This window comes from Erinaceus europaeus, unplaced genomic scaffold, assembly GCF_950295315.1.
Source record: "Erinaceus europaeus unplaced genomic scaffold, mEriEur2.1 scaffold_410, whole genome shotgun sequence".
Classification (NCBI taxonomy): Eukaryota; Metazoa; Chordata; class Mammalia; order Eulipotyphla; family Erinaceidae; genus Erinaceus; species Erinaceus europaeus.
Window position 1 is genome coordinate 19,278 of NW_026648120.1, and position 15,549 is coordinate 34,826.

The window sequence follows — 15,549 nt, forward strand, 5'->3', positions numbered from 1 at the left end:
GACGGTTATGCAGAGCCCCCACCCCGGGCCAAGAGTCCCCTCCTCGCAAGTTGAAGGTGGAGGTGGGAACGGGGCGCGGCTGTCCCCCCACCCCGCCCCGCTGGGCCCCCGGAGCGCACGCCCAGAGGTGCACAGGTTGCATTTATTGAGGCAGGCTTGGAGGCACAGTCGTGAGGGGCTGTGAGGGCCAGGCCCGGGCGGAACGGGGTCGCTGGGGGGGGGGGTGTCAGGAGCTGGACGGCTTTGGGGGGGCGGCCCGGGAGCCTCCTCCCGCGGCGGATCTTTGGTTCGCAGGGCGGAGCGCGCCGGGGAGGGCCGCGGGGGGGGGGGCGCTGTCACACGGCCGCGTCCTGGTCCCGGGGGCGCCCGGGGCCCCGCGGCCGCGCCGGCTTCTTGGGGGGCCCGGGGTTCCGACGGCGACCCCGGGGCGCGCGGGGCAGCGCGCAGCTCCGCTCGCTCTGCGTGTCGGAGGACTCGTCGATGAAGGCCAGGTTCTCGCTGGGGTAGTCGAGTGCCGAGGCGGTGGGCGGCGAGGCGGGCGGGCCCTTCTCGGGGGACTCGGGGGCGCGGGGCTCCGCGGGGCCGGGTGGCGGGGGCAGCAGCGGCGGCCGCTCCTTCTCCTCCTTCTCCGACGGCAGCGCTGCGGGACCCGCCCGCTGGGTCACCCGCGCAGTCACTGTGCCCGTCCAGCTGGCCGCCTGCGCCGTGAGGCCGCCCATCTGCGTGGGAGCAGAGGTCACCCTGGACCCGGACCCCCGGCCGCCGCCGAGCCCGCCCCTGGACCCTCTCCTGTCTGCCTCCGCCTCCTCCCTCGGCTCCTCACCCTGCTAGTCACAGCAAAACACGCTCTTCTAGCAGATGCCACCCTGGGCTGGGGAGCCGGGTGGTAGCGCAGCGGGTTAATTGCAGGTGGGGCAAAGTGCAAGGACCAGCGTAAGGATCCCGGTTCGAGCCCCCCCCCCCCACCTGCAGGGGAGTCGCTTCACAGGCGGTGAAGCAGGTCTGCAGGTGTCTGTCTTTCTCTCCCCCTCTCTGTCTTCCCCTCCTCTCTCCATTTCTCTCTGTCCTATCCAACAATAATAACAACAATAAACAACAAGGGCAACAAACGGGAAAATAAATATTAAAAATTATATATTAAAAAAAGGAAAAAGGGAATAAAGAAATTTAAAAATATTTATTCCCTTTTGTTGCCCTTATTGTTTTATTGTTGTTGATATTGATGTTGTCATTATTGCTGGATAGGACAGAGAGAAATGGAGAGAGGAGGAGAAGACAGAGAGGGGGAGAGAAAGATAGATACCTGCAGACCTGCTTCACCACTTGTGAAGCGACTCCCCTGCAGGTGAGGAACCGCGGGATGGAACTGGGATCCTTATGCTGGCTGTGGCTCTTCGCACCACATGCACTAATCCCGCTGCGCTACTGCCCAACTTCCAAATAAATATTTAAAAAAAAAAAAATTGGGGAAGTGAATGGTGATCTCATGCCCTGCCCAGCCCATAGAGCACACCGTGTCCAGCACCCACACACACACACAAAAAATAATAATAAATAAAAATTAAAAAGACTTTCTTGCCTGAGGCTCTGTGATGTCAGGTTCGAACCCCAGCACCACCATAAGCCAATACAGAACAGTGCTTTGATCTCTCTCCCTCTCTCAATAGTTATTTATTAGAGGCAGAGAGAAAGTGAAAGGGGAGAGGGAGATAGGGAAAGAGACAGAGAGACACCCACAGCACTACTTCGCCACTCCTGAAGCTTCCCCCCTGCAGGTGGGGACCAGAGGCTCGAACCCTGGTCCTTGCACGTTGTCATGTATGTGTTTAACCAGGTGTGCCACCGCCTGGCCCCTTGATTTTTCTCTCTGTATCTCTCTCTCATTAAAATAAATAAAATCATTTCAGTTGCCATAATTCTATCAATTTTATTTATTCACTTGTTTCTTTTTCTTTTTTTCCCTTTTGTTGCCCTGTTGTTTTATTGTTGTTATTATTGTTGTTGTTACTGATGTTGTTGGATAGGACAGAGAGAAATGGAGAGAGGAGGGGAAGACAGAGAGGGGGAGAGAAAGACAGACACCTGCAGACTTGCTTCACGTCTTGTGAAGTGCCCCCCTCTGCAGGTGGGGAGCTGGGGGCTTGAACTGGGATCCTTAGGCCAGTCCTTGCACTTCATGCCATGTGCACTTAACCCTCTGTGCTACCACCTGCCCCCCATTTGTTTATTTTTTATATTTATTTATTCTCTTTTGTTGCCCTTGTTTTATTATTGTAGTTATTATTGTTGTCATCGTTGTTCGATAGGACAGAGAGAAAAGGAGAGAGGAGGGGAAGACAGAGAGGCGGAGAGAAAGACACCTGCAGACCTGCTTGACTGCCTGTGAAGCGACTCCCCTGCAGGTGGGGAGCCGGAGGGCTCGAACCGGGATCCTTAATGCAGGTTCTTGTGCTTTGTGCCATGTGCACTTAACCTGCTGCGCTACTGCCCGACTCCCTGTTTATTTTTCTTTACGGGAGCACTGCTCAACGTTCCCTGATGGGGGTGCTAAGGATTGAACCTGGGACTTCAGATCCTCAGGCTTGAGGGTTGTCTGCATCACCATTATGCTGTCTCCCTAGCCCTGTTCTGTCAACTCCTGTCCCCATGACCTCCAAAGCCTCCAAAGAAGATCTCTGTGCCTTCATAGTGGCCACGTGGCTGAATTGGGTGACAAAATGCAGGTCACCCTGTTCAGTTTGAAGGTCAACTCAACAACAAAGTAAAATGCAGCAGTAGGATCCTTGCACGAGAACGTGCAGTGTGTAGACATATCCCGGAGCCTTGCTCTCTTATCTGCTCGTTTTAGCGACCCCATATCCAAGCCACAGGAATCTTCCACACGGGGCCACCTCAGTTTATCCTTGGTCCCTGGCCTGGGGGCACACGGGCACCCACTCCCTCCCTCACTCCCTCTCTCCTCCCCGGGGCCGCCTACCTCGGCCCGCGTGCGTCTGGACACCACCCGCAGCCAGTTCCCGATGGTGGTGAGCACGGAGGCAAAGTAGGCCAGGCCCAGCAGGATCCAGAACCACACCAGCGGCTGGTAGACTGTGGATTTCTGGTTCGGGCTGGCGCCTGGCATCCCACCAGGGGAGGAAGGGTGGAGAGACTTGAGTTGCTGGGGCAAGTCTGGAGCCGGTGAACTGGGGGTGCACTGCCCCCCACCCAGCCTGCTGGAAGGGTCTGCTGTCACTAGAGCCAAGTGTGTGTGTGTGTGTGTGTGTGTGTGTGTGTGTGTGTCTGCAGGCGTGCAGAGTGGGGGTACCTCCCCCAGTGCACAGGGATTGGAGTAGTCAGGTGTGAGCCTGGGCACCAGCCCTTATGGGAATCATGAGGGAAGACCAAGCATGCAGCCCGCAGGCAGCAGGCAGAGCAGGCAGGGCAGCGCCCGCCTCACCGGCCACGTAGTCACCAAAGCCCACCGTGGTGAGCGTCACGATGATGAAGTAGATGGCCTCCAGCTGGCTCCAGTCCTCCATGTAGCAGAAGACGAACATGGGCGTGAGGACGAAAAGCAGACAGCCCAGGAGCAGGAAAAGCACCGCGGACAGGATGCGCACCAGCCCGGGTGGCACGTGCCACTTCTGTGGGGGAGGAGGAGGGACCCAGGGCTGTGGGCTGGCAGGCCCTCCCCCTCCCCCTCCCCCTGCCCCTGCCCCTGCAGGCCCCCCACCTCCCCCTGCATGCACCGCCTGGCCCTGGCCAGCCGCACCACCCCCAGGTCCCAGCTGCTCACCAGGAAGATGGCTTCGATATGGCCTATGCCGCGGCGCAGGGAGGAGCCCAGCCGGTCCCCGACCCCAGCCAACAGGATCCCGAAGAGGGGGATCCCCACCAGCGCATAGAAGACGCAGAAGAGACGCCCCGCGTCCGTGCGCAGGGCCGCGTTGCCATAACCTGGGCAGAAGGGGCAGGAGTGGAGGACGTGGGGGGCTGGCCTGGCACCCCCCCACCCCTCTCCAGGGGCCCTGGCCCCCTCCCCTACCGATGGTGGTGATGATGGTGCCTGAGAAAAAGAAGGCGCTGCCCAGGTTCCAGGCTGAGTGGTTGCTGGCGATGCTGGAGTTGACCTCAGGGTTCGCTCCCGCTCCCAGGGCATCAGCCACCTCCTGCAGACCAGGCACAGAATGGGGACTTCAGTCCTGCTCGCCTGCGCCCGCCTTCCCGGGGCTCCAGCTCTCCCCAGCCCGCCAAGCAGTTGCAGACTGGGGCGGGTGCCCCGATGGTGGATGGTGGCGTTTTGCTTTGCTTTTCTTTCTTTTCTCTTTTATATTTATTTTACTTATTCCCTTTTGTTTCCTGCCCTTTTTTTTTTTTTTCTTTATTGGGGAATTAGTGTTTCACATTCAACAGTAAATACAATAGTTTGTACATGCATAATATTCCCCAGTTTCCCATATAACAATACAATCCCCATTAGGTCCTCTGTCATCCTTCTTGGACCTGTCTTCTCCCCACCCACCCACCCCAGAGTCTTTTACTTTGGTGCGATAAGCCAATTCCATTTCAGGTTCTACTTGTGTGTGTGTTTCTGATCTTGTTTTTCAACTTTGGCCTGAGAGTGAGATCATCCCATATTCATCCTTCTGTTTCTGACTTATTTCACTTAACATGAATTTTTCAAGGTTCATCCAAGAACGGCTGAAAATGGTGAAGTCACCATTTTTTACAGCTGAGTAGTATTCCATTGTGTATATAGACCACAATTTGCTCAGCCACTCATCTGTTGTTGGACACCTGGGTTGCTTCCAGGTTTTGGCTATTACAAATTGTGCTGCCAAGAACATATGTGTACACAGATCTTTTTGGATGGATGTGTTGGGTGCCCTTGTTTTTTTATTGTAGTTATTGTTGTTGTCGTCACTGTTGAATAGGACAGAGAAAATGGAGAGAGGAGGGGAAGACAGAAAGAGGGAGAGAAAGACATCTGCAGACCTGCTTCACCGCTCCTGAAGTGACTCCCCTGCAGGTGGGAAGTGGGGGGGTGTGGGGGGTGTTTGAACCGGGATCCTTATCCCAGCCCTTGCGCTTGGTGTCATCTGTGCCTAATCCACTACACTCCCAGTTTTCTTTTCTTTCTTTCTTTCTTTTAAAAGAATTTATTTATTTATTCACGAGAAGATAAGAGAGAGCCAGACATCATTCTGAGACATGTGCTGCCAGGGACTGAACTCAGGACCTCCTGGTTGGGAGTCCAGTACTTTATCCACTGTGCAACCTCCTGGGCCATACAGCTTGCTTTTATTTCTACTTTTTATATTTATTTATTTATTCCCTTTTGTTGCCCTTGTTTTATTGTTGTAGTTATTATTGTTATCGATGTCATTGTAGTTGGATAGGACAGAGGGGAATGGAGAGAGGAGGGGAAGACAGAGAGGCGGAGAGAAAAATAGACACCTGCAGACCTGCTTCACCACTTGTGAAGTGACCCCCCCTGCAGGTGGGGAGCCGGGGGCTCGAACAGGGATCCTTATGCCGGTCCCTGCCCTTTGCGCCATCTGAGCTTATAAACCACTGCGCTACCGCCCGACTCCCTTTTATTTCTATTTTTAAGTGCCCTGGAGTGAAGCCAGGGTCTCATGCACATGTGATGTCAGCTCTGAGTGACTTTTTGGCTAAGGGTTTCCCAAAGGGAGAGAGGGAAAAGGCATAGAGGAAGGAGAGAGGCGAGGCTTGGCGAGGGTCTGCAGTCTGCTTCACCACCCATGAACAGTACCATGGACAGTACCGTCCATGCTGCTGTCAGTGAAGCAGGGATTCAAACCCGGGCCCCTGCATGGCGCGCCATATGCCAACTCTTAGATCATACAGCTTGCTTTTATTTCTACTTTTCACCTCTACCAGGTGAACTATCTCCTGACCCCAAGATCTTTTTTATTCATTTTATTTTATTTTATTTTTTAAATATATATTTATTTATTCCCTTCTGTTGCCCTTGTTGTTTTATTGTTGTAGTTATTATTGTTGTTGTTATTGATGTTGTTGTTGTTGGGTAGGACAGAGAGAAATGGAGAGAGGAGGGGGAAGACAGAGAGGGGGAGAGAAAGACAGACACCTGCAGACCTGCTTCACCGCCTGTGAAGCGACCCCCCTGCAGGTGGGGAGCCAGGGCTCGAACCAGGGGCTCGAACCGGGATCCTTACGCCAGTCCTTGCGCTTTGCGCCACGTGCGCTTAACCTGCTGCGCTACCTGACTCCCCTTTTTATTTTACTTTTAAAGATTTTATTTATTTATTCATGAGAAATGATAGGAGAGAGAAAGAAGCAGACATCACTCTGGTCCATGTGCTGCTGGGGATTGAACTCAGGACCTCATGCTGGAGAGTCTAGTCCCTTAGCTACTGCGCCACTTCCCGGACCACTTTTATTCATTTTTTGAGGGAGAGGAAACCAGAACTCCCACCCCCATCATGTGTCCCTCTGGGGAACACATCCAGGGCCTCCGTTTGCAAGTCCTGCACTCTAGCTGCTGAGCCAGCTCCCCGGCTGCTGAGTGGCCCTGATTTTATGTGACTGCACGTGTCTGCAGAGACACCACATTGTCACACTGCGACAGCACAGACCTAGGGCCTGGGCTCCCCATGTTCAAATCTTGGTGCTCTTAGGCCTTGAACAAGGTCAGTCTCTGGGCCTCAGTTTCTCGATCTGTCAAGTGGGGGGTGATGCTAACAGCTTCTTATGCAGAGCTCAGTGAGTACTGGGTGTGGCTTAAGCAAGTGTCCTGTGGTCACATCTGTCCTGAGACCACACTGTGCCTGTGTGACTCTAGGGGCTGAGTCCAAGTCCCTGGCCTGAGAGAAGCTTCCCCCAAGGATGGTTCACCTACCATCCCATTCTGCACCCAAAGGGCCGGGCGGTGGCACACTGGGTTGAATGTACATGTTACAGTACACAAGGACCCAGGTTCAAGTCCCTGGTCCCCATCTGCAGAGAGGAAGCTTCATGAGTGGTGAAGCAAATACTACAGGAGTTGCCCATACTCTCTCTCTCTCATCTTTATTTATTTATTGGATAGAAACAGCTAGCAATTGCGAGGGAAGGGAGTGACAGAGAAGGAGAGAGACACCTACAACACTGCTTCAACACTTGCAAAGCTTTCCCCCTGCAGGTGGGGACCAGGGGGCTCGAACCCAGGTCCTTGGGCTTTGTAACATGTGTGTTCAACAAGGTGTACCACCACCTAGCCCCCACTCTCCCTCTCTCCTTCCCTCTCCCCTCTCAATTTCTCTCTGTCCTATCAAATCAAATAAAAACAGAATATATGGCCACTGGGAGCAGTGGATTCATTGTGTGGACATCAAGGCCCAGTGATAATCCTGGTGGCAATTAGAAGAAAAGGAAAAAAAAAAAAAGCAATTCTGCGTGGCATTATAGGAAGTTCATGGACACACAACTCTCCTGTTTCCTGCTGAAATGTATGTCAGCCCCATGTCACATAGTAGGTGCTCAGTTAGTATAATTCAATATGAATACAATTCCCATGTCTGCCTCTCCCGTGAGCCTGCCAGGGGATGGGGGCTCCAGGCTCTGTTTTGAGAGGACATGTCTGAATTAGTCGGGGTGCAGGGAGGGCCCATTCTTTTTTTTTTTTAATATTTATTTTATTTATTTATTCCCTTTTGTTGCCTTTGTTGTTTTATTGTTGTAGTTATTATTATTGTTGTCGTTGTTGGATAGGACAGAGAGAAATGGAGAGAGGAGGGGAAGACAGAGAGGAGGAGAGAAAGATAGACACCTGCAGACCTGCTTCACCGCCTGTGAAGCGACTCCCCTGCAGGTGGGGAGCCGGGGTTCGAACCAGGATCCTTATGCCGGTCCTTGTGCTTTGCGCCACCTGCGCTTAACCCGCTGCGCTACAGCCTGACTCCCAGAGGGCCCATTCTTAAGGAGCACAGAACTAAGGCACAAAGGTGTGGTGTAGAGGGAGTCTTTTTGGTTACTTATTTTATTTATTCCCAGATCACTGCCCAGCTGTGGTTTATGGTGGTGCAGGGGATTGAACCAGGGACTTGGGATCCTCGGGCATGAGGGTCTCTTTGCATAACCATTATGCTATCTCCCCCACCCTTGATTTCTTTAAATTTATTGCTTATTGAATTGAGATAGAAACTGATAAGGAGGAGGGGAAGAAAGAGAGAGAGAGAGAGAGAGAGAGACCTGCAGCCCTACTCCATCACTTGTGAAGCTTTCCTCTTACAGGTAGGGACTGGGGACTTGAACCCTGATCCTTGCACATTGTAACACAACCAGCCCCGGTGGAGGAAGCTTTAAGCCACCTTCTCTCTCTCTCTCTGACTCCATTCCTCACTACCAAGGCCCATTCCAGGTGAGTCCTCCTCAGCTGAGTGGTCCATCTCCCTCCACAGCGCTCCCCCCACAGTCCCGGCTCTCTGTGGAACAGCAGCCTTACTCCCCCAACCCAGCAGTTAAGTCCTTTTCAATCTGCTTTCCACTACCACCCCTTTTCCCAGCCTTCTCTCCTGGGACTCCCTTAGGGCAGCCAAGTTACAGTGGCCTTGCCTCAGATTTTTGGGGATGAGCCCATTTCGTGTGTGTGTGTGTGTGTGTGTGTGTGTGTGTGTGTTTCTTGTGGCCCTGGGGAATGAACGCAGGACTGTACACATGCTTGATGACTCTGCCAAGGAGCCTCCATAGGTCAGCTTTCACCCATGATTTTAGAGAGAGGGAGAGAGAGAGGAAGAGAGAGCAAAAGAAGAGAAAAAGAGAGAGAGAAAGAAGAGAGAGATCACTGCTTCCCCATCCACAGAGCTCCCTTGGTGCTGTCCATGGTGCTTCCAGGTGGTGCCAGGGCTCACACCTAGGGCCACTTTATGCTTAGTAAGGCATATGCCCTATTGGGTAAACTATCTTTCTTTCCCTCTCTCTTTCTTTCTTCTTTCTTTCTTTTTTTCTTTCTTTCTTTCTTTCTTTTTTTTTACTAGAGCACTGCTCAGCTCTGGCTATGGTGGTACAGGAGATTGAACCTGGGACTTTGGAGCTTAAGGCATGAGAGCTCCTTTGAATAACCATTATCCTAACTACCCTGCCCCTGGGTAAACTATCTCCCAGCCCTCATATATATACTTACATAAAACCTTTTTATTGGTCCGGGAGGTGGTGCAGTGGATAAGTCTTTGGACTCTCAACTATGAGGTCTCAAGTTCAATCTCCGGCAGACATGTACCAGACTGATGTCTGGTTCTTTCTCTCTCTCCTAGCATTTCTCATGAATAAATAAATAAAACTTTAAAAAAAAAACCCTTTTTATCTTTGTTTTGAACCAGATTATTGCACAGCTCTGGCTTATGGTGGTGCTGGGGACTGAAACTTGGATGTCAGAGCCTGAGGCACTAAGTCTTTTTGCAAAAGCACAGGCTCTTTCTCCTGCCCCCCCCCATGTTTTTAATAAAGCCAAGAATTGAAAGGTATGATTAAAAGTGGTTTTCATTTTTATTCCATAATTCTTTGCAAACACATTCACCACTGTGGGGAAAAGGCCTTTGTCATCCTGCATGTTTTCATTTTTGTTCCAAATGACTCGGCAGTTGCCAGACCCCAGTTCTGCGAAACATTCGGAGGTCTCCAGCTTCCACGCCTTTTCCCCGCACTGCTCCCCTGCCCGCAAATCTCCCCCGAGCTCATCCCCACCCGAGTCTCCTCTCACCCAGCTCACTGCCAGTGGCAGCTCCACCCAAAGCCCCCTGGCCTCCCTCCTTTGCACCCAGAATGTTGCCCAGGACCCAGCACCTAGCAAGTGATTAAAAACTCGGTGGTGCAGGATGCCTGCCAGGCTTCCCTGGATTGAAGACCCCACCAATATGTCCTGGAGCTCAGCTTCCCCAGAGCCCCACCCTACTAGGGAAAGAGAGAGGCAGACTGGGAGTATGGACCGACCCGTCAACGCCCATGTTCAGCGGGGAAGCAATTACAGAAGCCAGACCTTCTACCTTCTGCAACCCTCAATGACCCTGGGTCCATGCTCCCAGAGGGATAGAGAATGGGAAAGCTACTGGGGAGGGGGTGGGTTAAGGAGATTGGGTGGTGGGAATTGTGTGGAGTTGTACCCCTCCTACCCTATGGTTTTGTTAATTAATCCTTTCTTAAATAAAAAAAATTAATAAAAAATTAAAAATAAATAAATAAAAACATAAACATCTTAAAAAAAAAACCTCGGTGGTGCACGAATACTGAAGGACACAAGTTCAACTCCCTGGCTCCCTCCTCCTGCAGGGGGAAAGCTTCAGGAGTGGTGAAACAGGGCTGCAGGTGTCTCCCTCTGCCCCTCTGCCTCCCCTTCCCCTCTAGATTTCCATCTAAATTTCTTCCTTTTCTTTTTGTGCCTCCAGGGTTATCACTGGGGCTCAGTGCCTACACTATGAATCCACTGCTCCTGGCAGCCATTATTTCCATTTTATTGGACAGGACAGAGAGAAATTGAGTGACTGGACAGAAAATGCCCTGGAGTTGGTGTATCGCACCAAAGTAAAAGACTCTGGGGGTGGGTGGGTGGGCAGAATACAGGTCCAAAAAAGGATGACAGAGGACCTAATGGGGGTTGTATTGTTAGGTGGAAAACTGAGAAATGTTATGCATGTACAAACTATTGTATTTACTGTCGACTGTAAAACATTCATCCCCCAATAAAGAAATTAAAAAAAAAAAAAAAAAGCTTCCTTCCCACGGCACGCGACTGTCGCCTCTGCTCTAGCTGCCATCCTACAGGCCTGGCCGCCACCTGGCCCACATGTGCCACGCCGATCACCGCAGCACCTCTGTGAACTGCACGCCACACACAGCAGGTGCGCAGGGCCGGCACGACGGGGCTGGTTTCAGCAGAGAAGTAAAGTAGCAGCCACCCACCCTCCTAGGTCCGGCCCTTCCTTCTCTCCTTTCTTCCTTCTAATGCAGCAAGGAAAGCCCACAATTCCACTGTGGACATAAAGTAGGCCAGTCGCCCTCCTCCCTGCGCTGTGGTCTGACCAGAGCACTCTCCTGTCCAGGACTCTGTGAGTCTTGCTGGGCAAGCTGGAAATGGCAGAGACAGCGCCAGGCGCCTGAGTCCCCCCACACACACACACATACACCCTCCTCCTCACCAGCTCGGGAATCAGCTGGAACACAGAGACGTCCAGGCCCAAAGCACAGAGCCTCATACAGGAAGGCAGGTAAGGGGCGTGTTGTCATTATCTCATCAAAGAATCATTACTTAATTAAGGTGAATGGGGCCTGGGCAGTGATGCACTGGGTTAAGCATACTTATCACCATGTCTAAGGATCTGGGTTCAAGTCCCCAGTCTCTACCTTCAAAGGGAAAGCTTCACGAGTGATGAAGCAGGGCTGCAGGTGTCTTTCTCTCTCCCTCTCCCCCCAATTTCTCTCTATTTATATCCAATATAAAGAAATGAAAACAAGTTTATTAAAAAGGTTAACATGTACATAGACAAGTGGTTACTCTGTATGACTTGTCCTATGTGTATGTGACCCAAACTGGGAGATCAATGCAAGCTGCAGAGGAGCCCAGCTGTGCCCAGGCAGGCTGATGCCTAGAACTTTCCTTGGTCACCAAACCAAAACTGACACCTTCCCTGTCTGGTTCTGTCCCCCAGATTCCACGCTGAGAGTGTGTCTGCATGGAAGTGGAGGAAAGGGGGCTGAACCTGGCCTTCAGGGCGGCGAGAACGGCTTCACAGGGCCCTGGGACACTGAAGATCCACCTGTCTGTGTGTCTTTATTAGGAAAAACAGAGGGGAGGAGTGGCCCAGGCAGTGGCACAGTGGATAGAGCATTGGACTCTCCAGCATGAGGTCCCGAGTTCAAACCCCAGCAGCACATGTACCAGAGTGATGTCTGGTTCTTTCTCTCTCTCTTATCATTTCTTATGAATAAATAAAATATTTAAAGAGAGAGAGAGGAGCAGGAGGAGAGAGGAGGAGACCAGATTACTGCTCAGCTCTGCCATAAGGTGGTGCCCAGGATGGGACCTGGGAGCTCAGGTGTGCAAGTCCTGTACTCTAGTGGACTGAACTACCACCACCACCACCCCCGCCCATCTGACGGCCCATTTGCTACTGTTTGTGTTTAGAGGAGCACATCCCTCTAGGACTTCTCTAAGGCATCTGGGGCCTCCAGCTCAGACACCACTGCAGGGCTGCCAGATTTACACACACAACTGCCAGGGACCGTTTCTCTCTCCAAAGTCTTCCTGGTTTTAGCTGAATCTCACACAGTGGTTGTTAGGCAGAAATTCACGTGCCCTGGAGCCTCCTGGAGTTTCTCCAGCAAACCCAGGGTGGTGGTGGTGTGTGTTGGGGGTATGTCCCCCATCATCCCCTCAGTGTCCTGGTCTTCATTCAACCAACATCACACACCAAGGAGCCACTCCAGGGCCCAGGGCATGTGCCCGACTCAGTATGGCAACAGATGCAGTAGCCACACTGGAAGCAGAGACTTGGGCCTGCCCCATGCCTTCCTGTGACAGTGTCTTGTGAAACACCCACCCCTCCAGCCCAGAGCACCACAGGCCTGCCGTCAGGGCCCAGGGGGCATTGCCCACCCACGCACCTGGATGAAGAGCCCCAGGTCCTGGTCGCTCACACACGGATGGGACCTCAGGAACTTGTCACGGGCCTCCCCCAGCTCCCGCTGGGCCTGCTGCTCGTGGGGCTGCTCCAGGGCCTGGAACACTAGCGCACCTGCCACCAGGTACAGCAGGACCAGCGCCAGCAGGGCGAGGAGCGTGGTGCTGCGCATGGCGCGCCCCGGGGTCCGGCCCAGCTCGCTGCCCGCTGGGGGAGGCCTGGCCAGGGCCTCCTGGGGGGCTGCGGTCACTGCGGGCAGAAGCAGGATACTAGGATCAGTTGCCTGGCGGGACACCCCACACGCCCCTGCTCCAGCTTCAGTGCACCCCGAGGTCCAGGGAGCCCCCTGTCCACACAAGTCTGTGTCAGAGGCCTCCAGATGGACACTGGGTCCAAGGGACACTCCCACATCCCCTTGCTCCTGCCACTCCGAGGTCCAGGGAGCCCCCTGCCTAGAGGGGGTGTATGTCACAGCCCTCCTGATGGACACTGGGTCCCCAGACCCCCTCCCCCACTTCCCCTTACCTCCGCGGCCCAATCCTCAGCCCCTGCCCTAGGTGGAGGGTGGGAGGAGAGAAGCGGGCACCAGGCAGGGGCCAGAGGAGGGAGGCAGGGAGGAGGCTGAGCCCGCTGGGGGAGAGGCAGGGCCTGGGGTGGGGGGCGCATCTTGCAGGGAGGAGGCCACGGGGGCGCAGGGCGGGGACGGGCTGCGGCAGCATCTTCGCGGCTCCTCCTGGCGCCCCGTCCAGCTCCACTGCTCCCCGTGGGGTCCCCCGCGCCTTCTAGGAACCCCGGGTGGGGCGGGGCGCTGCACAGCGCAGAGGCGCGGCCCGTGGGGGTGAGGAAGGGGACACCCCGTACGGCCGGGGGCCGGAGGGATCGAGGCGGCGCCCCCGCACACACCGCGGGCACAGAGCCCTGCCGCAGCTGGCGGCTCCACCAGTGCGCAGCCCGCACCCCGGTGCCCCGCGCCGGCCGGGCGACCAGCTCCGCGCGCACGTGCGCACAGCAGACTCGGGGCCACCGCACCCCCGCGGCCCCCCTCGACCCCGCGTCCGCACGCCGGCGCCTCGGAGCGTGACAGGCGGGACTCGCGGCAGCACCGCACCGCCCAGGTTCCCCTGCCCGCAAGCCCGGCCGCGCCCGGCGCCCCGCACTCACTGGCGGCCCCGCTGCTGCTGCGGCCCCGGCTCCCGCTCCACCTCGCCGGTGCCGGCTGGGCCGCGGAGGCGGCGGCGACGGCAGGGGCGGAGCGGGAGGCCGCCGGGGCTGGGACCCCCCTCCCGTCGCGGAAGCCCCCCGCCTCCCGCGCTTAACCCCTCCCGCGCCGCGCCCCGCGCCCGCCGCCGCCCCCGCAGCTCCTACCTGCGGCCGCGCAGCCCCCCGGGCCCCCGGCGCTCGGACCCGAGCTGGTGTGGCCGCGGCCCAGACATCAGCCGCCTCCTCTGGCCGCGCTGCTCCAGCTCCAGGCACCGTGGGTCCCTGGAGCCCTCAATCCCGCCCCAGGGGACAGCCCGGCCCAGGTAGGGGGCCTGCGGCTGGGTGGGGGTGGAGAGCTCCTGTTCTTGCTGGGTCCCAGCTTGGTGACTAATGCTGGGGTACCTCCTCTGTATCCCCCCCCCCCACAAACCCTGCTCCCCTCACCCATTCCAGCGCAGAAGTGGTGCCCAGGCACCCAGAACCTTCCTGGCAGGCCCTGAACCCCACCCTGCCCTCCCCTGCTCGGAACCACTTCCTCCTAACACCCCCCACCCCCAAGTTTTCAAAGACTCTTTTGCTTCAAGTCCTCAGAGTGTGTATGTGCAAGCCTGGGCTTGGTGGCTGGTCACCCCCTGTCTTGTAGGGGCCACTGACAAGCCTCCTGGGCCCCGTTTACAGAAAAGGAGCATCAGCTGGTCACCCTGGGTGCTGTGCGCGCTGCTTATGAACTGCTCTGGGCTAAGTCTCCACCCAGGGAGGGTCTGTCAGACTGGGCCAGCAGAGGGCGGGGACAGAGAAGGGGACCCCAAGGCCCCCAGAAGTCACTGTGGGGACAGCCCGCCCACCTGGGAGCAGGAAGGGGATTGCTCAGGCACAGGCTGGGTACCTCTCCTACCCCTGGGGCTGGTCCAGCTCTGGATGTGAATGCCAGGCTGGAAGGAAGCTGGGGTTCAGTGGGTACAGCACGTGCCTTAACGTATATGAGGCCCTGGGTTCAACCTCAGGCACTACATGGGAAGAGCGCAGAGCACCAGAGAGAGCTCCCTGCGTGATCTGCTTTCTCTCTATGTCTATAGAGTTTTTTCCTGGGAGGAGGGAGTGCGTATCAAACGCAGCTCACTCAGCATATGTACAGGAGCGGGACTCAAGCCCCCAGCGCCACATGGGAGCACCAGGTCAACAAAGAGGAAGCTGGCCGGGGGTGACGCACCTGGTTGAGCACATGTTACAGTGTGCAAAGACCCAGGTTCAAGCCCCCAGTCCCCACCTGCAGGGGGAAAGCTTTGTGAGTGGTGAAGCAGGGCTGCAGGTGTCTATCTCTTTCCACCTCCCCCTACCCTTTTGATTTCTGGCTGTCTCTATCCAAGTAATAAAGAGGAGGAGGAGGAGGAGGAGGAGGAGGAGGAGGAGGAGGAGGAGGAGGAGGAGGAGAAAGGAAGTTCCTCAAACAGAGAAGTCGAGCTGTGGTGCTCTTCTCCATCTCTCGCCCTCTGAGTGGTGGGAGAAGCCCTCGAGGAGATTATGCACTGGGTAGGGCACTGGACTTGCACATGCGAGGGTTTAAACCCAGTCCCTGGCACCAAATATACCAGTGGTACTCTGTCTCTCTCTCTTTTATGTTCAATTTTTTTACATTTATTTATTTATTGGCTAGAGACAACCAGAAATTGAGAGGCAAGGGGGTGATAGAGAGGGAGAGAGACAGAGACACCTGCAGCCCTGCTTCACC

At 55.1% G+C, this 15,549-nt stretch overlaps 2 protein-coding genes across 2 annotated transcripts; one reads left to right on the forward strand and one right to left on the reverse strand.

The window, feature by feature from the left end:
* Nucleotides 1-263: 263 nt before the first annotated feature.
* On the reverse strand, nt 264-13,029 carry KCNK4 (potassium two pore domain channel subfamily K member 4). The gene is made up of 6 exons (XM_007518729.3): nt 12,604-13,029; nt 4,028-4,151; nt 3,779-3,939; nt 3,440-3,626; nt 2,978-3,117; nt 264-719 (listed from the first exon to the last, which is right to left on the reverse strand). The coding sequence occupies exons 1-6, from the start codon at nt 12,790-12,792 to the stop codon at nt 336-338; spliced, it is 1,185 nt and encodes a 394-aa protein (XP_007518791.2). The 5' UTR covers nt 12,793-13,029; the 3' UTR covers nt 264-335.
* Nucleotides 12,791-14,147, forward strand: LOC132536628 (proline-rich protein 2-like). The gene is made up of 2 exons (XM_060184755.1): nt 12,791-12,865; nt 13,407-14,147. The coding sequence occupies exons 1-2, from the start codon at nt 12,791-12,793 to the stop codon at nt 14,145-14,147; spliced, it is 816 nt and encodes a 271-aa protein (XP_060040738.1).
* The last annotated feature ends 1,402 nt before the right edge of the window (nt 14,148-15,549 follow it).

Bases quoted from the DNA above. Each gene is read 5' to 3' on its own strand.
- KCNK4 (XM_007518729.3), bottom strand. From the start codon at position 12,792: ATGCGCAGCACCACGCTCCTCGCCCTGCTGGCGCTGGTCCTGCTGTAC. The intron at 3,940-4,027 runs GTAGGGGAGGGG...CCTTCTGCCCAG, and splicing joins CACCATCATCACCACCATCG to GTTATGGCAACGCGGCCCTG. The intron at 3,118-3,439 runs GTGAGGCGGGCG...GTGGGATGCCAG, and splicing joins CTTTGGTGACTACGTGGCCG to GCGCCAGCCCGAACCAGAAA.
- LOC132536628 (XM_060184755.1), top strand. From the start codon at position 12,791: ATGGCGCGCCCCGGGGTCCGGCCCAGCTCGCTGCCCGCTGGGGGAGGC. The intron at 12,866-13,406 runs GTCACTGCGGGC...CGCGCCTTCTAG, and splicing joins GGGCCTCCTGGGGGGCTGCG to GAACCCCGGGTGGGGCGGGG.